Consider the following 25,657-nt stretch of genomic DNA (forward strand, 5'->3'; position numbering starts at 1 on the left):
AGTGTCCAGGCCTATCTCCCAGCACCCCTGGTCAGATCACACTCTGACCAACTAATCTCAACACTCCATCAATGTCCAGTCTGCTGCCCTGATATTGGCTGGCCTCAGTCACATGATGCCTTATCAGCATGAACACCACCATTAACCTAATTGTGAAATTGTCTGCTGGGATTTTACCTTTGTGAAAAAATCCAGAGACCACACTGAGTGTCGGTGTTTAGAACCTACAAATATTCCATCATCCTTCCATGATCAGCCAAGCCCCATTCCCCGCTCTCTGCCAACTGTAACACAGGGAGGTAACCTGGATGGGAGGTCCCAGCTCTAAGTTGCCGACGCACGGTCAGCCGCGCGGGCACACCATCCAACAGGTGGCTTAAAAATAAAGATCAGTTTCATCCTCCCACTGAGGAGTGATCATGAGGCCCATTTTAATCACTGCACATGGGTAGTCCCTACAGGTTAGCACGGTGCTACGCTACGCAGGACCTCCTACCGTTCTAATCCCTGCTAATTACCACTACCGCACACCACAAACCCCCATAATGACCTGGGGTTCTTATCAATACTGCTCAATGCCCTGCGCTCGCCTCTCAGCCTGATACTGGCCCCTCTGTAGAGGCTCTACACCATCTCTACAGCCCCACAGCCCTGTTCATTGCCCTGCCGCTTGGCCACTCCGCTTGATATGCTGGCCCCTCTCCTTGCCTCTAAACCATCTCTATGCCCCCACACAGCAGACCTGAAGAATATCCACAGCCCGGACCACAGACAGTGCCCACAAAACACAGGCAGGACCAGGCTTAATCAATAGGGATCCTGCACCACAGTCCACACAGACCTATCAGCCAGCCTTATCAATAGAGCTCCACTCTGGCAGTGTCCACACAAAGCCTTATCAATATGGCTGCTTCACCAGCCACTGGGGCGTCCTGTCCGTTTTACAACAGCAGACAATAAAACAATCACCCTATCGTTAATGAAATGACTAATGCAATTACCCGATGAGTAGACAGAGGGGGATAGAGGGAGTTTACGAGGAAGAGGGAGTACTGGAGGGAGAATACTGCAAAAGCGAGGCCATACATTGTATAAAAAATCTATTTGTTTCACATGTTTAGATGTGTTATTTTCTTTAAGACCCTGAGGGATTGTGACCTCATGGCACATGGGCAATTTAACAGATTCACGCAAATCCACTTCCTCTCTGAATCCTTCAAGAGGAACAAAGAAACCTTCAGGTAATGCTGTGTTCGTAACCAAGAAATGGGTTGGAATTTACAAGTTGTGAAGTCGTAAATACAAGTTGTATGCATTCACGTGCTTTGACCTCATTGAGAAATGCCAATTGGCTAATGGCCAGGAAGCTGCATAAACCATAAAGTAAAGGTACAGCTATCGTGATTGTAAACAAATTATCGTGTTCAAAACCCATATTAATAGATTGCTTTTTCATAAATAATGTTTTGTTGTTGCATTTAACTGCAGAAAATGCTGTTATTGAGGTCAGCATGTGGGAGAAGTGGGAGATCAGGATGATAAGCAAGTTTCCCACTTGAATGACCAGTTTGAGAGCCGTTCAAGTGGATTTTTGTGGTAAATTCCAACTTTTGCAGCATAAACATCCCATTCAAGCTGTGTAAAAGACATACGTGCTAACAGACACCTAAAAGTAGTTTTACAAGTCTGTCAGATTGACATGATGGCAGTGAACAGTGGGATTCTGCCCCTTACATGTCCCTATGAGTAAACCAACACCACCATGGATCATTCAAACGGGTTGTTAGTTATTAAACCATGTTAACATAACGGCTCAGACACAAGAGGCATGTGGCAGGGTCTACAGTCAATCACGGACTACAAGATGAAATCCAGCCCAGTCACGGACCAGGATGTCTTGCTCCCAGGCAGACTAAATAACTTTTTTGCCCGCTTTGAGGACAATACAGTGCCACTGACACGGCCTGCAACAGAAACATGCGGTCTCTCCTTCACTGCAGCCGAGGTGAGTAAGACATTTAAACGTGTTAACCCTCGCAAGGCTGCAGGCCCAGACGGCATCCCCAGCCGCGCCCTCAGAGCATGCGCAGACCAGCTGGCCGGTGTGTTTACGGACATATTCAATCAATCCCTATACCAGTCTGCTGTTCCCACATGCTTCAAGAGGGCCACCATTGTTCCTGTTCCCAAGAAAGCTAAGGTAACTGAGCTAAACGACTACCGCCCCGTAGCACTCACTTCCGTCATCATGAAGTGCTTTGAGAGACTAGTCAAGGACCATATCACCTCCACCCTACCTGACACCCTAGACCCACTCCAATTTGCTTACCGCCCAAATAGGTCCACAGACGATGCAATCTCAACCACACTGCACACTGCCCTAACCCACCTGGACAAGAGGAATACCTATGTGAGAATGCTGTTCATCGACTACAGCTCGGCATTCAACACCATAGTACCCTCCAAGCTCGTCATCAAGCTCGAGACCCTGGGTCTCGACCCGCCCTGTGCAACTGGGTACTGGACTTCCTGACGGGCCGCCCCCAGGTGGTGAGGGTAGGCAACAACATCTCCTCCCCGCTGATCCTCAACACGGGGGCCCCACAAGGGTGCGTTCTGAGCCCTCTCCTGTACTCCCTGTTCACCCACGACTGCGTGGCCACGCACGCCTCCAACTCAATCATCAAGTTTGCGGACGACACAACAGTGGTAGGCTTGATTACCAACAACGACGAGACGGCCTACAGGGAGGAGGTGAGGGCCCTCGGAGTGTGGTGTCAGGAAAATAACCTCACACTCAACGTCAACAAAACTAAGGAGATGATTGTGGACTTCAGGAAACAGCAGAGGGAACACCCCCTATCCACATCGATGGAACAGTAGTGGAGAGGGTAGCTAGTTTTAAGTTCCTCGGCATACACATCACAGACAAACTGAATTGGTCCACTCACACTGACAGCGTCGTGAAGAAGGCGCAGCAGCGCCTATTCAACCTCAGGAGGCTGAAGAAATTTGGCTTGTCACCAAAAGCACTCACAAACTTCTACAGATGCACAATCGAGAGCATCCTGGCGGGCTGTATCACCGCCTGGTACGGCAACTGCTCCGCCCTCAACCGTAAGGCTCTCCAGAGGGTAGTGAGGACTGCACAACGCATCACCGGGGGCAAACTACCTGCCCTCCAAGACACCTACACCACCCGTTGTTACAGGAAGGCCATAAAGATCATCAAGGACATCAACCACCCGAACCACTGCCTGTTCACCCCGCTATCATCCAGAAGGCGAGGTCAGTACAGGTGCATCAAAGCTGGGACCGAGAGACTGAAAAACAGCTTCTATCTCAAGGCCATCAGACTGTTAAACAGCCACCACTAACAGTGAGTGGCTGCTGCCAACACACTGTCATTGACACTGACCCAACTCCAGCCATTTTAATAATGGGAATTGATGGGAATTATGTAAATATATCACTAGCCACTTTAAACAATGCTACCTTATATAATGTTACTTACCCTACATTATTCATCTCATATGCATATGTATATACTGTACTCTACATCATCGACTGCATCCTTATGTAACACATGTATCACTAGCCACTTTAACTATGCCACTTTGTTTACTTTGTCTACACACTCATCTCATATGTATATACTGTACTCGATACCATCTACTGTATGCTGCTCTGTACCATCACTCATTCATATATCCTTATGTACATATTCCTTATCCCCTTACACTGTGTATAAGACAGTAGTTTTGGAATTGTTAGTTAGATTACTTGTTGGTTATCACTGCATTGTCGGAACTAGAAGCACAAGCATTTCGCTACACTCGCATTTAACATCTGCTAACCATGTGTATGTGACAAATAAAATTTGATTTGATTTGATTTGATTTGACCTACAACTGTAGTTTACAGTACAGTCCTGTAGGGGCACTGGAGCTCAGCCTTGATAACCCAAACAATGTTATGAGAAAGAGATACAGTAGCACTTCCTGGTCAAATACATAGCTTACACTTATCTATTCATTCTCAACATATCATGAGACGACTGGACACACCTGTCTTTGTGCAATAGATCATTGTCTATGAAATTGTTCAGGTGGACAAGAACTTTGAGGTATTGGGCAATTAATGACATCACCAATCTTACATCAACGTTACAACAGGCCAACCTAACATAGCGTTGTCCTGGTCGTCACGTTTGCAAAACAACACGCATGATCATCTGCACTATCCTATGGGAGTCGAGCATGCTCAAAAGGACTCAGTCATCTGATTGGATCTCAATGCGTAGAAAATAGTTACACAACCCTCTGTAGCAGGATCTCCCCTATTCCCCAACATCATAGTCTCCTCTATCAGGGCTAATTGATTTTTTAAAAGGCTATTGTTGATATCAAATTAGCACATCGCTGCGAAGCCATTGATTTTTTGACACAGTACAACAGGAAGTCTTTATCAGGGCCGCACTCCGACCCCGCACTAATAGCTGGGGTTTAACCTCTGCTGAATGACAAATCCCTGAGCTTTCTCCCCTACTCACTCAGCATGGAGGCTCCCCCTCTCTGCTCTGCACCTCACAACTGAGGAAAAGAGATGGGCCGCTACCGGTAAACAGGAGCCCTACGGTGCAGGCTTGGAGAGACCATCAGAGCTAACGGTCACAATATGAGTGTCTGTGAGAGAGTGAGAGAGAGATAGAGAGAAAGAAAGCGAACCCACTACTCCAGTCAGGATATAGAAACGTTATGGTCTAACACAGTCCCTTGGACCCAGCATCGGTTCAGTTGAAAAAATACAAATTTCTCATGCTCTGGACGCAATAATTTCCATTTTACACTCTGTTGCACAGCAAAGATAAGACACCTGCGACGCCAAGCTAATCAGATGAGCTTCAACAGAACTTTATCATTGACATTTACAACTGTTTACCCAACTAATTTCTCTTAACTGCACTGCTGAACTTTTATCTGCAAAATACATACACTAGGAAAGAGCAGATGCCGAACATGCAAAATCCAAATATGTTAAATAAGATCAAGTCATTTAAAACAAAATGGGGAAAAATATGTGTAAGCCCAAAGTTGACAAGGCAGTGTTGACAAAATGTACCCCTGAGAATACAGACAGAAGTGTGAAGAATGCTGACATTCACCTGCAAAACGTCATTTTGAGTTCAGCCCAGTGGTTGAATACGTTTATTTGTGATAAGAGCCTGTGATAGAGATACACGACTAGTACTGTAGAATTCTCTTATGCAGCGCTTATGCTTTAAGTATAGGCTACTTTATCACTCTAAAAACACAGCCAGCAGGGAGCCCAAGGTAATGTAAAGAATACCATGTTATCATAAATAGTGGCTCGGTTAAATTAACTACTCTTAGAAAAAAAGGTGCTATCTAGATCCAAACAAATGGTCATTCAGCTGTCCCCATAGGATAACCCTTTGCAGAACCCTTTCCACAAAGGGTTCTACTTGGAAGCCAAAGGGGTTCTACCTGTAACCAAAAATGGTTCCCCCTGGAACCAAAAAGGGTTCTCCTATGGGGACAGGCAAATAAGTATTTTAAAACCCTTTATTTCTAAGTGTACCCATGCCTCTCTGTCTCCAGGAGGCTGTACTGTACCAACAGAGAGAGCTGTGAAACAGAGCAACATTGTTAGGGCCGAGGGCAGCAGTATGACTGGAGGGTCACAGACAGGGGAGAAGGGTTAGATCTGATCAAGACTCCACTGCTACCCCTGAGCTGTACCAAAACTCCCCTTTAAAGAGAGAGAGAGAAAGAGAGAATGTGTATGCAAGTGAGTGAGTGTGAGTGTGTTTGCCTCCATCTCTTCCAGCCTCCCCTAACTCCACTGCTACCCTTTCATAAATTGAAAGTGGAGACCTTCAAGAAACTCTCCTGATAATCACACATAAATTAATTAGAAAATGTTTCTCGACATTCTCTCCGCATAGATGGAGGAAAAAAAGACTCGGGCAAAGCCACAAAATTAATTGTACGGTATGTGACTTCGATAATTAATTCAATCATTAACTCTACTTCAACAACTCCTTCTGGCTTCATGAAGGACATTTCAATCATAGCTGTGTCATGATGTAGACTTGGAAAGAAACCTGAAACGTTGATATTAGAGAATGAAGCTTACAGTCAGGGCCATGTTCAGATTCACTAGCTAAAGTTAGAAGGCCTAAGGTGCTATATAATGATAGTGCAGGTTTGTGTCTGTCTAAAAACAGCCAACAATGTTTAAACATAATAGTGGCTTCCAGTAATATACAGTAATCATGGGTAAGCAAAAGGATGTACCAGTAACGGAGGAGAGACAATTGAGTCCTCTCCTGTTCCACTTCCTAAAATGGCTACTTTCTCCTACAGTATTAACAGCCATGTGAGAGAAACCTACTGTGTGAGGAAATTGAGCTTTTGTGAGAGGAGAACATGAAAAAAGTGTCAGAAATGCCCATTCATCGACTCACATTGGAGGAGGTTCTGTATGGACATTCAGTCATTCCAGAGATACTTCCATTTGGGCACACCAAGCCAACAATCCATATCAGAACATACTGAGATGAGAAATAGCTACACCATAATCCAAGATGGCCAGTCAGTCACCCTCTCCAAGCTCACCACAGTACATGTGACAGGGTCACCACATACATCAGATCTAAAAACCTACACTACATAATGGAGCAGTGAGCTGGAGTGGGAAGCTGGTGTGAGTCTGGCAGGGGAGAGATAGAGGACAGGAGGGGGAAAGAACAAACTGAAACGCGTGGTACGAAGGACAGGATGTGGGCTAGCACTGCAGAGAAGCCAGGCGTCTGATAGGGTCGTAATCACCATGGCACTGTCTCGGGCAGCAGGCGCTAACACATCGGCGATGGGAGCAGCTGGGCTGATAGGGCCGGGACAGCAGTGAGAAATGTTCCTTTAGATTATACCCCTCGCCTATCAATCATCACGAGGGGAACAGAGTGACACAGAGACAAGGCAGAGAGAGAGAGAAGAGGGAACATAGATAGAGGGGGGAGTTGAGGATTAGCTAGCTCCTTCATTATAGATAAATAAACTAAAGCAGGTCCATCATTAAATAGTGAGCTCATTATACCACAGTGAGACATGTAATGGCTACCATATTTATTCACAGGAACAGATTAAAGAGGGAGCTCATTTGCCTTTGATGGCAGAGTGACAGTCAGCCTCACACAAACACAAGCAGCCTGGAATGGTTTATGTGACACACATTGGGTTGCCGTTGCAGTTTCTTTTCAACCACAGCAGTCCCACGGTCCACCGCACCAACCAAGGTTACAGTAGAGACAGAGCAGGTGTGGAACCTCTATAATATGTACACAGGCCTACAGGAGGCCAGGCAACCAACACAGTTACTGTACACTTCTACAGCATCAACAGGTCCAATTGGCATAGAGAAAGGGGACTCCTATGAGAATGTGAGCCAGTGATAATGAGTGAGAAAATCATCTACTACAATAGAAATGTTACAAGAAACAATAATCAAAATACAAGGAGTGATTAGCTTTCTGTACATCATTCTACTGTGGATGCTTGAGAACATATCAAGAGATCAATATTCTCCTCATATCTACATTCCTGAATTTACCCCATAGGGTGAAACACACTCCCTCGCCCCATCCCCTCAAGCCTAGTCCAAAGCCCTACCCCTGGAGATCCAGTACAGACAAGCAGTAGAGACGGGAGTTAACCGTCTAATGTTGGGCACCTCTGCTCCCCCTCAGATAACAGGCTGTCTGTACACAACCACAGTCGCTGCCAACCAGATCAGAGGGAAAATAAAAAAGCCAATTTTCTTTCTTCAAAAAGTAAATATCACAGCCACACACTGAGTTAAAATGTACAGGATACGAACATTCCATTCCAGCTAAACAATGGATATATAAAGTTTAGCATTTTTTATATATATATATTTCATACACATCTAAAATGTATTTAAGTCAGAATGCCCGAGAAGCCAGTGTTTGGAGGATATATTGGCACGGGTGTTGATAGGCCTGAGGCGAAGTCGAGGGCCAGCAAACCGTGCCAATATATCCTCCAAACACAGGCTTCGAGGGCATTATCACTTTTATACAATGGGTTAAACATATTCAAATAATGATTGACAAAAAAAACATTTTGTATCTATTCGTTCGTTTTAAATATTTCATTGCAATACTGGCTGGCAATGTTCTTATCCTTTGCTTGCTAGCTAGCCAACTACGGCTAACTTACAGTCACGTCAAACAGTGCAGCCAGAATAACAGCAAGTAGCTGCTTTTGCTTTTGTTTAAGCGGTTTTCTAGTGACATTTATTTGGATACATCCATTTTTCGCCTGGCATATGTGCTCTCTCGTCAGGACACTGTTGTTCCAAGGAGCTGGCCAACAACACAGCTACCACAATCACTTCAAACTGAAGCTGGAAAGACTGCAAACTAGCTGCCTTTTGTTTAATTTTAACTGTTTTTTTTATTGACATTTCTTTGTACATATCCTTAAAAATGATTCTGATTTATGATTTCGACTGGCTGAAAAAAGCTGCCCGCCTGTCTGTCTCATCCCGACTGCTGATCCCACACATTCATTATTATGAGGCAGCTGGAGATTTAATTTCAATACTGAAACCATGTTGTAAATGTCAGAGCGAAAGACCGCATGGTTTATACAATTCTCCACTATTGAAAAACAATTGCTAGTTTAAAAGAAATGGGAGATAATGTAGATAATGTAGATAATGCTTTTTGTAGTGGAAATCTAGTTTATAAATTGTCTGGCTGGGCTGATGAGACAGTGGATTATGCAGTGAGTTGGAACAGAGTAAATAGGCATTTCAACGTCATAGCTTTTGCTGGTGGTAACTTGTGGAATAGACACCGGCTGGAATGCAGTTTTAATTGTCCAGGATTAGACCCACCCGTTGTACAAGAAGTAACAATCTGAGAACAGTAATTTTTCACACACACACGAAGGTACCCATAAACAATCATTTCTTATGAAAAAACACAAATGTAAAAAATTGGTGAATATACAGTTTTGGAAATAAACTCTTCATATACACCCACACCTTTGCAGAAATGTGCAGAAATTCAAACTGTAGCACCACAATCAGTACTCTTCTTCCATGAAATAATCACTTTGATTGGTCCCGAAACAAACATGTGTTCTTGTTCTGAGAATCAGCCTCTAGATCAAAGACACAAAGTATTATTTTTTATTTTTGTTATTATTTTTTTTGTTGAATTTTACCCCTTTTTTCTCCCCAATTTCATGGTATCCAATTGTTGTAGTAGCTACTATTTTGTCTCATTGCTACAACTCCCGTACGGGCTCGGGAGAGACGAAGGTTGAAAGTCATGCGTCCTCCGATACACAACCCAACCAGCCGTACTGCTTCTTAACACAGCGCGCATCCAACCCGGAAGCCAGCCGCACCAATGTGTCGGAGGGTACACCGTGCACCTGGCAACCTTGGCTAGCGCTCACTGCGCCCGGCCCGCCACAGGAGTCGCCGGTGCGCGATGAGACAAGGACCACCCTACCGACCAAGCCCTCCCTAACCCGGACGACGCTAGGCCAATTGTGCGTCGCCCCACGGACCTCCCAGTCGCGGCCGGTTACGACAGAGCCTGGGCGCGAACCCAGGGACTCTGATGGCACAGCTGGCGCTGCAGTACAGCTCCCTTAACCACTGCGCCACCCGGGAGGCCGACACAAAGTATTATTGTCCTAAAAAATAATCAATATTGTGATTGGTATTTTTGTTGATGTCCATGAAGCAGACTGTCATGTTCTGACCTTAGTTCTTTTGTTATGTCTTTGTTTTAGTATGGTCAGGGCGTGAGTTGGGTGGGTTGTCTATGTTAGCTTTTCTATGATTTGCTATTTCTGTGTTTGGCCTGGTATGGTTCTCAATAAGAGGCAGCTGTCAATCGTTGTCCCTGATTGAGAACCATATTTAGGGAACCTGTTTTCTATTGTGTTTAGTGGGTGATTGTTTTCTGTTTTGTGTCTACACCAGACAGGACTGTTTTGTTTCGTTCATTCTCTTTTGTTATTTTGTTTAGTGTTCTCGTGATAATAAATGATCAATATGGACACTTACCACGCTGCGCATTGGCCCTCCTCTTCTCCTTCATACGACGACCGTTACACAGACCATAAGGTTAAGTGCTATTAGTTTTATTCTTTTGAAAAACAATATGCAAATGTCTTATCACTACACTTGATACCTTCACTGCCTTCTGCAAGCAACAGTAAAACTGTTATTTACTGCAACCTGTTACACAAAACTCATTTGAATAAGATCCACTTTGATGAATATCTTTCCACAGAAAAAAAAATGTCACGCAATGCAAATTTTCCAAATAACGTTACGGACTTTAATTTTCTGAATGGTGATGGAAAAAGCTCTCCGTCACAGGAAAATATTGTCTCCAAATCTCTTACCTCCAAAACATAAGGCATGTTACAAACCTTCCTGTTAGGTACATGAATTTGCTTTATGATTCACATATTCACATCTAGATTAAAAAACAGACTTCATAATAATAATTGTCATAATTTTTTATGAAGTAACGATTAAAATGAGTCAACTATATTCAATACTTTGGTTTTGGTATACCTCTCAGGAGCCATCTGAGTTCAACCTCTGCCTTTTCCACGTCAGTTCAGCTCATCCCTCATCCCTCTTCTGTCGTCTGCTAAATGACTTAAATGTAAATGTAAATAAAATGTAATTCCCTCTGCAAAGATCTCCTATAGAGGGACATGCAGATTCAGCCCCTCTGCTGACAGAGAACCTAACCTACTATACACACCTTCCTTTCAGAGCCCCACTTCCACCTCCTGCTCCCACAAATAAATTATCATCATTTTTATGCCATTGATGATATGCATATTCTATGCCTCTCCATGTTCCCCTATAATAAAAAATTATACCAAAACAAATCCACCCTGTCTGATAATTATTAATAATCATAATGTTTTATTGGTGGTCATTTGAATAACTCTGGAGGATAAGGATAGTGTAAAATGCTAGCATGGCAGGAATGCTTTTGCCAGTCTGCTAGGTCCTCCGGGTCTGATTCTGCAGCTCAGTGACACTCGGTCTGTTCTGTTCTGTATGTAGAGGATAGACAGGAGTGATGGTCCGGGAGCCACAAGGGATTACTGTGACGGCGATTTGCATATCAAGAATTTGAAGCAGAGAGGAAAATATCAAACCCTCCAGCCAGCAAGGTCATTGAAAATATATATTTTTTATCTTCATCATTTATTTTGCATATCATGCAGCGGGACATATTCTAGATGAAAAGGCAGCTTTACCGTATCACACTATTCCTGCCTGACACTGGGTCCCAGCCACTGTCTTTTATTCTGCACCGCCACACCCTCATCAAACTCCCTATATTGCACACACCAACTCCATTACACGGAAATAGCACCACACATGCCCCCCCCCACACACACACACGCACGCATGCACACCTCATCTTCACGATTCCTTTCAGAATGAAGACAATGGTCTGCAAAATATAGCAAGAATATCATTCATTAAAGAGATATTTGAGCAACACTCAGTTCCAAAAGGGTTCTGTCCTCATAGAATAACCCTTTTTGGTTCCAGAAAGAACCCTTTTGGGTTCCATGTAGAACCCCTTGGAACCCAAAATGGTACTAACTGCAACCAAGTTCTTCAAATGTTTCTCCTATGAGGACAGCCGAAGAACCCCAAGGTTCTAGAAAGCACCTTTTTTTTAAAATATTGCTTATAATCAAATCATCTTTTTGATTTTCATGATTTTCACTATAAATAAATGCCACAAAGGCAATGTTTTGATAGATGGCGGTGAACGTAAATAAGAAATTCGAAACACTTCTTGATAACTATTGTCTATACTCATATCAATCAGTTGGGTGAAAGTGTAGATTGCAACCATACGATAACCACTTATCGTATGGTCATACCAGGATAAATAACACACTAATCACACTATATTTTACCAGGTAAACTGACTGAGAACATATTCTCATTTACAGCAATGACCTGGGGAATAGTTACAGGGGAGAGGTGAGGGGATGAATGAGCCAATTGGAAGCTGGGGAATATTAGGTGACCATGATGGAATGGGGCCAGGCTGGGAATTTAGCCAGGACATCGGGGTTAACAGCCCTACTCTTAAGATACAGTGCCGTGCGAAAGTATTCGGCCCCCTTGAACTTTGCGACCTTTTGCTACATTTCAGGCTTCAAACATAAAGATATAAAACTGTATTTTTTTGTGAAGAATCAACAACAAGTGGGACACAATCATGAAGTGGAACGACATTTATTGGATATTTCAAACTTTTTTAACAAATCAAAAACTGAAAAATTGGGCGTGCAAAATTATTCAGCCCCCTTAAGTTAATACTTTGTAGCGCCACCTTTTGCTGCGATTACAGCTGTAAGTCGCTTGGGGTATGTCTCTATCAGTTTTGCACATCGAGAGACTGAATTTTTTCCCCATTCCTCCTTGCAAAACAGCTCGAGCTCAGTGAGGTTGGATGGAGAGCATTTGTGAACAGCAGTTTTCAGTTCTTTACATAGATTCTCGATTGGATTCAGGTCTGGACTTTGACTTGGCCATTCTAACACTTGGATATGTTTATTTTTGAACCATTCCATTGTAGATTTTGCTTTATGTTTTGGATCATTGTCTTGTTGGAAGACAAATCTCCGTCCCAGTCTCAGGTCTTTTGCAGACTCCATCAGGTTTTCTTCCAGAATGGTCCTGTATTTGGCTCCATCCATCTTCCCTGTCAATTTTAACCATCTTCCCTGTCCCTGCTGAAGAAAAGCAGGCCCAAACCATGATGCTGCCACCACCATGTTTGACAGTGGGGATGTTGTGTTCAGGGTGATGAGCTGTGTTGCTTTTACGCCAAACATAACATTTTGCATTGTTGCCAAAAAGTTCAATTTTGGTTTCATCTGACCAGAGCACCTTTTTCCACATGTTTGGTGTGTCTCCCAGGTGGCTTGTGGCAAACTTTAAACAACACTTCTTATGGATATCTTTAAGAAATGGCTTTCTTCTTGCCACTCTTCCATAAAGGCCAGATTTGTGCAATATACGACTGATTGTTGTCCTATGGACAGAGTCTCCCACCTCAGCTGTAGATCTCTGCAGTTCATCCAGAGTGATCATGGGCCTCTTGGCTGCATCTCTGATCAGTCTTCTCCTTGTATGAGCTGAAAGTTTAGAGGGACGGCCAGGTCTTGGTAGATTTGCAGTGGTCTGATACTCCTTCCATTTCAATATTATTGCTTGCACAGTGCTCCTTGGGATGTTTAAAGCTTGGGAAATCTTTTTGTATCCAAATCCGTCTTTTAAACTTCTTCACAACAGTATCTCGGACCTGCCTGGTGTGTTCCTTGTTCTTCATGATGCTCTCTGCGCTTTTAACGGACCTCTGAGACTATCACAGTGCAGGTGCATACGTAGAATATATGCACACATGACTGTAAGTCGCTTTGGATAAAAGCGTCTGCTAAATGGCATATATTATTATTATTTATAGGTGCATTTATACGGAGACTTGATTACACACAGGTGGATTGTATTTATCATCATTAGTCATTTAGGTCAACATTGGATCATTCAGAGATCCTCACTGAACTTCTGGTGAGAGTTTTCTGCACTGAAAGTAAAGGGGCTGGATTTTGTCCCACTTGTTGTTGATTCTTCACAAAAAAATACAGTTTTATATCTTTATGTTTGAAGCCTGAAATGTGGCAAAAGGTCGCAAAGTTCAAGGGGGCCGAATACTTTCGCAAGGCACTGTAAGTGCCATGGGATCTTTAATGACCACAGGGTCAGGAAACCCGTTCAACGTCCCATCCGAAAGACGGCACCCTACACAGGGCAATGTCCCTTCCGAAAGACGGCACCCTACACACGGCAATGTCCCTTCCGAAAGACGGCACCCTACACAGGGCAATGTCCCATCCGAAAGACGGCACCCTACACACGGCAATGTCCCTTCCGAAAGACGGCACCCTACACAGGGCAATGTCCCATCCGAAAGATGGCACCCAACACAGGGCAATGTCCCATCCGAAAGATGGCACCCAACACAGGGCAATGTCACATCCGAAAGACGGCACCCTACACAGGGCAATGTCCCATCCGAAAGATGGCACCCAACACAGGGCAATGTCCCATCCGAAAGATGGCACCCAACACAGGGCAATGTCACATCCGAAAGACGACACCCTACACAGGGCAATGTCACATCCGAAAGACGGCACCCTACACAGGGCAATGTCCCATCCGAAAGACGGCACCCTACACAGGGCAATGTCCCATCCGAAAGACGGCACCCTACACAGGGCAATGTCCCCAAACATATACTGGCTCCAGAAAAAAAGTTGGATACTGAATTGAATTCGGGTGGGAATTGTCTAATTCTATTTTCAAATAACAGGAAACGAATGTGGTCGACAAACATAGGCATGAGAAGAATTGCAATCTTTTCCTTTTCTGGTCTGTCTTATTTTCAGCCAACACAATGAATCTTTCTTCTGTTAGTCTGAAATGTAGTGTCCGGGCAGTAGAAATGACACAGACACAATGCAATATAATATAAAGCAGCTAAATAGGTTTAAGAAAATAGAAATACAATTTCTATAAAGAATTGCTGAAATAATGTGTAAACAGATACATTCTAATTCACACTCTAATTCTAATTCACACTCTAATTCTAATTCACACTAATTGTAATTCACATTCTAATTTTGGCCAGGATTGGAAATTACATGGAAAATATTTCTACACTGTAAATGTATGAAAAATATGAATGATTGTGTTCATCACTGACTCATTATGACAGAGAGAGAGAGAGATGAGAAGAGAGGGTCTGAAGACAGAATATATCAAATTTCCCACATGAGGCGTGGCTGCCATGACATAAACATCTAGAAAGTAGATAAATTGAGGGCAAGCACCAATCTCTGGCAGACATGAGCATGACAGTCTGCATTTGTGAGGAGGAAAATTGTTAAGTTGGACAGCTTGGGGGAGCAAGAGAGAGAGAGAGAGAGACGCAGAGAGGGAGGAAGAAAGAGCAAGTAAGAAGGAGAGGAAGATGGGTGTGATGAAGCTTGGGATGTCTGTGGTGAGGACCTGACCAGACCCTGCTCTCTAGTCTAAACCACCTGAAATCCCCATATCCAGATGGACAGACAGATGGACAGACAGACGGACAGACAGATGGACAGCCAGGGGACAAAAACAGATATCAGTCTGAACCAAAAACAGGGCTAAACTAAGTGACAGTAAGGAATGAGCGGAATGCTAAGACTCATAAAGAAGACGGAGATAAAAGCCTTTTCCATACAAGAAAATGTTCCTCTCCCAGAGGCTTGTGGGAAATAGCTGATAGAGCCTAAACGAATGTATGAACAAGACCACGTTCACCATGACTCCACTCCTAACATTCGGAAAAAAAGAGAGGGAGAGAAAAAAACAAGAGGGAATGAGTGCATGTCTGTGTTGGGGGGGTTGTTAGTGGTGATGGAGAGACCAGTGGTGGGGGTGGATGGAAGAGAGGTTGGGTGGGGGGGTTCTTAACGATAAGAGAAAAATTCAGACCGGTCAAAGTTTCCCTTTTGCCAATCGTGCTCCTGATAAAGACAGCGCCTGCTCCAGTACTGATAGAAGGGCTATCTCTCACTCGCTCCCCCTCTCTCGCTCTCCCGGCAGTTAGTTTGTGAGGAAAAAGCCTATCACACTAACATCACTGTGCTGCCATCAACCAGCAACCACACAGCAATTAATATCGCTTCAATTACTGTTAAAGGGACAGGCTGGGACATGACGATAATGAAAACATCCTCAACTAGAAGAATTAAAACACGGACACACGCACACCGATGGGCACACACAAGCACACATGCACAGCTTGAAAAGAAATATGAAAGATAGATCCTGTGGATCCTTACATTATTGAACCCATTGTAGGCAACACAAGAGAAGAAAAATAAATAACAAAACAGCTATGATAAGAGAGAGGAAAAAAATAAAATTATGGCAATTGCTTGTTATCTTCTCTGGTCCATGTTTGTGCTCTAAGACATGTTTTTATTACAAGTTGAATAAAATCCCATTGTCACGTTAATGGCTGCTTCTCCCAAACAACAGCCTGGACACAACACACCATCTACACAATAACACAGCAGCTTAAACACACTCACACTTACTTTACAAAACAGTAAAGTGTTGGGGGGTGTAACGGTACACACATTCGTACTGAACCGTTCGGTACAGGGACCTCGCGTTTTGTCTGCACTGTGAACCCGAATGAATACATAAAAAATAAACAAATAAAAAGCACTAGGCATATAGGCTATGCCTTCGCTGCGTTGCATGCCTCTTGAGTAAATCTGAGCAGACATTTTTTTCAGGCTCTTCCATTAAAACAACTAGAGCCTATGCGCACGCTGTAATCAAAATTCTCATCTTAATTGCCGCATTTCAAACGGTCCTTTTGTAAGGCGCATCCGGGAACTAGCTCTGTACGATGGAGAGTGGCGGGGTCGATAAACCTGGAGGAAGATTCTCCATCATCGTTTAAATCTTCAGTTTGGGAACATTTTGTCTTCCCAGTAGATTACAAAGGGGATGGACAGAGAGAGTATGCCGCCACTGCTCAACGAGAATAGCCTATACAGCTGCCAACACCTCAAACATGCTGATGAAATTACGCCGACATCACCCCAGTATTCCTACCTGCGGAGCAAGACAGAAACTCAAAGAAACAACACAACTTCGTCTCCCCTCTGCATTCAAGCAGCCCTTCGCAGCTGACTGGGCCAGAGAAATGACTAGAGCGATAGGTATGTTCATAGCCATGGATATGCACCCATTCTCGGTGGTTGAGAAGAATAGGGAGTTTCAGCACCTCATGAAAGTGCTCGACCCACATTACAAAGACATAATAAGATCATACTGGCAGATATCAACATCTGACAGCTGTAACCATTGCCACTGTGTCAATAACAGCAATAGCATTATTTTAAATACAAATTGTATATTTAGCATTTCTTCCTTACACCCATTTCAGCAAACAGCTAGTACCCGCTCTATATAAGCAAAGCTGAAGTTTTCAAAGAATTGGCACAACACAGCACCCTGTTTTGTGCTTACTACAGATGGATGAACCTCCAGGGCTACAGAGCTACTTCACAGTGACAGCCCATCACATTACCCTGGAGTGGGAAATGACAAGTACCATGCTACAGACACACCCCCTTTATGAGTCACAAGTGCTCATATTTTTCTCTTTGTAAGAAAACGTATCATAGGCCTATACAATGTCTGAGCCATGTTTACATATTGATTCACACGCATATTGCACTTTATTTTATTGTTGTTGTTGATGAGTAATCGTGTGTTTTCATTTAAGGCATTTCATCAGGCATAATGACTCATGATCATATATGGAATCAGGAATACCAATATTTTTCTCTATAAATGAAAATTAACTACAGTAACTGCTGGCATTTCATTTTCCCGCTGTATAGAAACCCAACCCAACCGTAACCCCAAAACAGCCATATGTACCGAACCACGGGTTGGTGAACCGTTACACCTCTAACCCTTAGTTAAGACGATATTATGACACAAAAACACATAACACATGCTCTAAACAACAAACAAGACAGAATAGTGAGCAAAACTAGACATGGATTCACAGTCTCAGACCAGTCGGACAGACAGACAAACTGACTCACCTGGACCTCTCCAATGTAGCCCGTCTTCCTCCTCTTCCATCTCCTCCCCCTCTTCTTCCGTGTGAGTTGGACCTTTCTGTTCCCCATCCTCATCATCAGGTGCACCAAGGCAGTCATGTGTCCTTGGCTCTGTTTAAAGAAGAGGTCATTAGAATAATGAGACATCCACACAAACAACAGGGTTGGTGTATAATATCATACTAGAGACATTATAAAAATAAAGACAATTCATAAGAGGCTAGATGCCCATCCAGAGGCTACAGTATTTATACATCTTCCTCTTCATTTATTTCGTGTGTGTGTGTGTGTGTGTGTGTGTGTGTGTGTGTGTGTGTGTGTGTGTGTGTGTGTGTGTGTGTGTGTGTGTGTGTGTATGGAATGTCACTTCAAAACAAGTGAGTGTGTGCGTGTGTACATTGCATCTACCCCATACAGACTTTCCTCGTCAGTAGTGGTTCCTGTCTGTTGATCAAAGCCCTCAGAATAAAGCCTCCATAGCTGTGTAACACAGTATGGAGATGGACCACAGAGAGAAAACCTCATTAGAGACCATGTCTAGTGATCTCTCCCTCTCTTTCTCTGTTTCTCTCTGTCTCATAAAGGCAAATCACCTTCAACAAAGACACAGACAGACACAATATACACTCTAATCACTGCCATCAATATCCCTGTCTTTCTTTGATGAAGGTGACTACTGAATCGCTCCCTCTGATCGAAGTGATCACTGTATGGAGAACTCAACCTCCTCTTTGACTTTGGTATCATACACTTTACATCCAGAGTGTTCCTACCTGGCCAAATGGGTTGATTATTAGCCAACAGCTTAATCAGAGGGACTCTCCCTCCCGCCCCTGCCCCCTCCCCATCACCCCACCCCGATAACACCTCAGTCGTGTGCACAAAGGGCATGTTTACCATTGCATTCCCGCTCAGATAAACAGCGATAGCTCTCGATCGATACCAGCCATAAACGTCATCCCACGTGACGCCGAGGTGCTGTTATTAATGTAACAGTTGGAGATTAGATCTGCATCGTCAAATAAATCAACCATCAACACCCACCACGTCCACCTCTCCATTCCACCCCATATACACACACACACTCACTCAGCCTTTCCCAGCACATCAGACCCCCCCCCCCACACACACACACACACTACCAATCCTCCCACCCTGCCTAAACAGTCCCGTTATTTTCAGCTATAAATCACATTGAATGGCACATTGATTTTATCCTGCAGCGCTCAGCTGGGGGAGAGGAGCTGGAACCACAGTTATTGCGTTTAATATTATCAATATTATCTCCCATATCATCTGAGTCGAGGAGGAGTCAACAGAGACTTTTCTGCCGCCCCCTCTCTCCCTCACTCTCTACCACTACCCCCCACCCATTCTCTGCCCCCCACCCCTCCTCCTCTCCTCCACCCCCACCAAACCGAGACAGCCTCCATCAATCTGATAAGCAGAACTTCCCGTCACACCTGCAAGGCAAAGTCACCCAACAACCTGAACTTCTACACACAGACTCCTCTTTGTCCTCCCCAACTTCTTATTCATTCTGCATCTCCCTCCCTACTGCGTTGTTGTCCGTTCTGAACTCCACCAGTTCCCTTAGAGACAAAAACAGGGATGCTACTTGATCGCAAAGGCCCTAAGAAAAGAGAGAGATATTTGGAGCAGTAGTGTTGGCCTCTCTCACTCACCAGTTTTTGACTACCATATTTTGATAAGCCTAATGTCTCAGACAAGGGTTCTTGTTTCAGTTAGTTTCTGCATTCACCTGTAGACCATAGACCACATCAGACGCAGAGATTAAAGGAACATTGAAAGGAAGCAAAGTCACACCATGACAGAGAGAGATGGATTGAGCAGATGAGTGGTGTGTGTGTGTGTGTGTGTGTGTGTGTGTGTGTGTGTGTGTGTGTGTGTGTGTGTGTGTGTGTGTGTGTGTGTTCATTTTACTGTGTGAATTAATATATTTGTTTTCTGGCTAGAAGATGAACACAGAACGGGTCCTGTTACTGGTAGAATGTGTTTTTCTCTCAAAGTTATCAGGCGGTTATCGCCTCTGTTTCTCTCTCCCAGATGGTAGATAAGGGACCTTGCCTTTATTAGCCAGTGCTGACCTGATAAAGACCTGGTATTGATCCCAGGTTGAAAGAGCAGGTTCGTCAAACACGGTTGATTTACAGAGAGATGATAATGGCAGCACTGGGCAACTGAGGAACCCCAGGGAGAGAGAGTTAAATCAACAAGGTGACGTGTCGCTTTTCTCCATTCAGTTGCGAGGAAGAAGACAAAGACGAGAGAAAAACAGAAACACACAAAATTTACACACTATTTGCCTCTGAAATGTAATCAACATTTTATTCTTAGCCCACACACACAATCACATTTAATTATCTCATCCTCACCTGCAGTATACAAGCTGAAGGCGACACACACACACACATGCACACGCACACACACACACACACACACACACACACACACACACACACACACACACACACACACACACACACACACACACACACAAATGGGTCATCTCTAATGTAGTCTTGATTAACACCTGACAGAATGTACATGGGTTTATCAAACCAAGCCAACGAACAGAGGCTTATCACTCCAGCCCCAAATTTCACAAGAGCAGGAATTTTTTTATATTGAAATAAGAAATACAGAAATCTTGAATAACTCAAAATAATATTTCTCCAAACTCCACTATCACAGGATAAGTGGAAAATCTGAGGAAAAGATGTGGGGCCAAGCAGTGATGCCAAGATCTGGTCAAAAGGAAACCTTGGTCGATGCTTTAGACATATGGACATGTGAAATTATATTTTTTATCATTAATTTATGGTGTGTACCTATTCTGTACAGTTTACGTTAACAATGAACAAGTAGTGAGATATTGAGACATGATGAATTTACGAGTTTAGTGGTTACATAGGACTGGCAGTTGATTTGAGAGAGTTTATAACTTATAACCCAGGAACCACAGAATGTATATTTTAACGTACAACTAATCAAGAAATTCTAAATAGAGTGAATCATTGAAATCATCAATCCAAATATGAAATAATCCTTGAGTCAACATAACAATTAGGCCTCAGTCTTACCTACAGTAGTGAAGAAAGACAAGTATAAAATGAATTACTAGTACAAAATGACTGACAACGAGACTGAGACGATGCTATCAATCTCCAAGATCATGGTGCCATAACAGAAGTCTAACTGTTGTATTAACCAACTGACATGACGAGCTCACCACAGAAAGCTCCACAGAATGAAACAGGGCACTTTCCAAAAAGCATTGATGCCCTGGAGGAGAATGGAAAGCGGTATTTAAGAGGGGAACCAGGGAGCTGGCACTGGCACTAGAATTTGAGGGGCATATGTTTGGGAACACTGGCACAAAGCCATGACGTTCACAGCATCTGATATGAGCTAAGACGACACCAGGCACTCCCTGAGTTCTGTTGCATGGTTAGGCCATCATTGTAAATAAGAATGTGTTCTTAACTGACTAGCCTAGTTAAATAAAGGTAAATACATTTTAAAAATTAAAATGAATTAGGGTATGGATTCCTTCACCTGATCTTATTGGGCTGTGGGTTAGTGGTTGATGCCTTCACATAAATGAGTAAAGATTTTCAAGAGAACAACTGTATGTTTCTCAGTGCTACCCCAGGCTGAGAGTGTGCATATTCATTGTACAGGGGGGTAAACATAGGAGAGCTCACCTTCATTGAACAGGGGGGTGAACAGAGGTGGGAGAGCTCACCTTCAATGTACAGGGGGGTATATGGTGGTGGACTGGAGCTGTCACATTCTGCTGAGTCCTCTGGGTCCGAGGCTCCACCCTCATCGCCTGATAGGCTGACGTCATCAGGTGTGTTGTCCTCGTCACCTTCCAGGTCCCCAGTAGAACCTTCCAGAAGAAACAAGAGGGAGCATTTAATTAAATTGAACATTTTTACTCATTTATGTGAAGGCATCAACCACTAACCCACAGCATAATAACATCAGGTGAGGAAATCCATACCCTAATTCATTTTTTAATTTTTAATTTAACATTTATTTAACTAGGCTAGTCAGTTAAGAACAAATTCTTATTTACAATGATGGCCTACCCCAGCCAATGCTGGGCCAATTGTGCGCTGCCCTATGGGACTCCCAATCACGGCCGGATGTGATACAGCCTGGATTCAAACCAGGGACTGTAGTGACGCCTCTTGCACTGAGATGCAGTGCCTTAGACCGCTGTGCCACTCGGGAGCCTGAAATTCATGACGATAGATTTATCAATTTGAATTGAATAAAATTACAATAGAATATTGTGCTGTCACTATCCAGTAGAGATGACTGAACCGAAAGCTCTGAAGTTATTTCATTTTATATTTCATGTCCCTTGTAAAATTGGTGTGGCCCCAGAAAAATTAAGGATATCAAATTCTGCGCAATAGATTGAATGTGTGGGGAAAATGTTGCCATTCCCTGAACACAACACTGATAATACATTTTATATTTGGTACATTAAAGGGGTTTTAATACTGTCATAAAAGGATTAACTCACATCACACCTGACATTGCATTTCTATAATCCCTGCTGACTACTCACGATTACACTGCCGGGCTATTTTAGACCGGTGAGGATAGCCTAAATTAACGCATGATAATAGAGATTTTGAATATTATGTTTTAAAATAATTCAAATGAATTCATATGCATTATATTAATTGTCATTCAGACTAAATCAAACAAAGGATGAAAACACAAAACCTCAGACCCTGTCCCCTTCATCACGTTGCTGCTCTTCATTGTCTCGTTCTATTGGTACGGGTCGGGAAAATACATAGAAAGACGTTCTCATTGTTATTTCTAATGGGTGCAGCTCTATCCTTAGTGTTTGAGAAACACACAGAAAAGGTTCTCCATGAGACCCCTCTAATATAAAAAAAAGCCCACCAGTATTTCAAATCACATTGGATGAAACAACTCTCTGTAGACATAACTTCACAGCCTATTCCCATGAGAACACTGAGAGACAGATTAGAAATGAATCCACAGACCTATTCCATAAAGAGGATTAGGAACTGTCAAGTCAGTGTAAATGGTTAACATTCTACTGATTACCATGGGAGAAAAAAACAAACAAATGCATACACAAGGCATGACAATTAAGTATTGGGGCACAACGCATCATTTTAAACAAGTACATTTTAGTCAAATTAATGCTGCATATTAAAATGGAAATTTACCCCATAGTTTGTAAATTAATTTCCATGAGGTTGTGATGAGCGAAGTGGGATTGTTCCAAGCTAAAGCCGTGACCGGGGGCGTATATATTTACACTCATAGAACAAAGAGCCCTATAATCTATACAAAGCACACAACAATACCCGTGAATAAAGAGTCTTGTAGAAAAAGGAAAAAGCTATTTTTCTAATTCTGTTAATTTCACTTCCAAGCAATTAAAACGAGGCGGAGATAATGCTTGGAAACAATTGCTGCCTGACAAAAGTGTTTCTGTCTTTGTAAATGAAACATCTTTAGGCTAATTTCACTGTAATGGTTCACTGTAATTTCAGATAAAATTAACACAGTTAGATTTGAACCTTAACAAAAAAAATAGAGGAAAGGAAAAGGATCGATCCCGAACACAATATTTTTTGAATTATGTGGCTCGAGCTTTGGTTGATATAATTTTCAGTATCTGTGAGAACATTTTCATACAATTAATTTTCCTTTAATCATAATTGTACAAAGAGACTTCTCTGTATAAAATTCCAATTATATTTCGTGTTTAAAATGTAAGTTTGAATTATGATTTCTTTCCTCATTACTGTTCTGGTTTAATGAATCAATCGCCGCATCACTGCTTTCAGACATCAAATGGTGTGGAAAAAGTTTTAACTTTGGCCTCTTTTATCTACTAAGAAATATTATATTTTTCTCTCTTCAGGATAGTTGGAAGAAAGGATAGTACAGGCTACTTGATAAGCATTGTACCATCCAACTTTATTTGCACTTTTTAAAGTTATAACCACTTTAAAACTTTAACTTTAAAACTCGTTAAATAAATGGATATCAGAATTTGACTGAACAAATCAAAGAATGGGATAAATAAATTACTTTGCTAACCAATCTAATTAGGTACATTACCTAACTGAAAAACAACCCAGGAATGTATCACACAGAGTTGTTCACAGAGTTGTAGCTTAGTATGATTTGAGTGTCCGGAAGTGTGTCCGGAATATCAATCCAAAAAGTATTGAACCACTGAATACCTGCATGTGAGAGACAGGTAGTATGACCTGCACTGATGCCATAAGCCAGATTCTGAAATAAGTCTCAAGCCAGTCATATGTGTTCTTTCTCACAGAGACACACACAAATACTAGCCTGCATGCATCTGTGACACAGAAGTTGGTAATCTTAAGGACATGAGTGAAAAAGAGAGAGAGAAGGGGAAAGAACTCAGAGCAGCCTCTAACTCTATCTGCCACTCTAAGGCAGCACAGAACAAAGTGTTGAGCTGATGAAGGCAGAGGAGATACTGCTTTATTAACTCGCCGTCCACATCAAACCAGTGTGCTCAGCAGCGGTGATTAAACACAGAGACAACACATCAAACCTGCATGCTCAACAAGCCTGATTAAACAGCCGCCACCCCTCGCCAGCTCTTACATTAATAACCATCTTACAAAACAGTAAAACTAGAAGAGAAGCGCTACTTGTATCAGACAATCAGAGATTTGTGAGAAAGAAGAAAACCTTAAAGGAGGATATTTAGAGTAAGAGAGGCCCCTTTGGTATGTAGTCTTGAGGAGGGAACTGGGCTACCTGACTGAGTCACATGCTGAAGAGGAGCCTCTTATTGATCAGATTAAAGGGAATAACGAACCAAACATTATGTGAACTTCTGTTCTATAATGTCTTCCCAGCTTGAACCCCTAGAGGGTTCAAAGCCCATTTCAATGATCAGAATTCAGCTTTTGTTATACTGTGCAAAGAATTCAGTCCATGTGATCAGATTGATTTCTCTAATTTGATGTCTAGCAACAACAACAAAAAATTGTATATGATCCGAGGCAATGATGACTTCATTGATTACTCAGAAAATTTTCAAAAATCTAGCAAAACATATCAATTTTTCAACACCTGTGAAATCCTGGTGACGTTATTGATCCCTCTGCAGATCTCCAAATCTCCTGCAATGATGGTTAAGTACTCTACTGACCGACAGATGACAGACCAGGGTGCAGTGAAGTGACGGGTGCCAGAGGTGCCACGTGACTGATGTCACCACAGTCCCTGACATAGCCGATAAGCCTGAGGACTCTCACTGCCCTGCCAGCTAATGAGTGGCAGGGACTCACTGTGGTCTGGCTCAAGACAGACAGGTGTAGAGAGTTAGAGCAATGGATAGGGGCCGGCACACCACTCTAACTGGGTTCAGAATGATCATACCACTCCTTGGCTCCCTCAACAGCCATCAGTGAAGACCCAGGCCCACATAGAGGCTGGAGAGAATCCACAGGCCAGTGGGCAGTCACACACTCTACAATGCTTGTACATGGGCATAAATGGGAAATAAGTATGGTTGGTACACTACCTACCTTTCTTTCATAAACACACGTTTTATGTAGAATGTTGGGGTTGTGGAACAGAAAATAAGTCATCCACATTTTAGTGGCTGAATCTCATGTCATAGAAGACATAGCTGCTAGACTAATAAAGTAAATATCAAAAGAACAGAAAGGCCCGCACACTCAATATGCTAGTGGGCATAGTGGGTGTGAATACAATACAAAACATGGCTATACAAAAGCACCTTAAGGCAT

At 42.9% G+C, this 25,657-nt stretch overlaps 1 protein-coding gene across 4 annotated transcripts in view; it reads right to left on the reverse strand.

Moving 5' to 3' along the window:
• The window catches only part of zfpm1 (zinc finger protein, FOG family member 1), a 111,174-nt gene that overhangs the window by 34,682 nt on the left and 50,835 nt on the right, over nucleotides 1-25,657 (reverse strand). For all 4 annotated transcript variants that reach the window (XM_035798704.2, XM_035798705.2, XM_035798702.2 and 1 more), the window contains exons 2-3: nucleotides 21,595-21,741; nucleotides 17,808-17,936 (exon numbers count right to left, since the gene is read on the reverse strand). In XM_035798704.2, coding sequence (XP_035654597.1) covers nucleotides 17,808-17,936; nucleotides 21,595-21,741 — 276 coding nt within the window. The remainder of the gene's footprint in view (nucleotides 1-17,807; nucleotides 17,937-21,594; nucleotides 21,742-25,657) is intronic.

The sequence above is a fragment of the Oncorhynchus keta genome, chromosome 22, assembly GCF_023373465.1.
Source record: "Oncorhynchus keta strain PuntledgeMale-10-30-2019 chromosome 22, Oket_V2, whole genome shotgun sequence".
Classification (NCBI taxonomy): domain Eukaryota; kingdom Metazoa; phylum Chordata; class Actinopteri; order Salmoniformes; family Salmonidae; genus Oncorhynchus; species Oncorhynchus keta.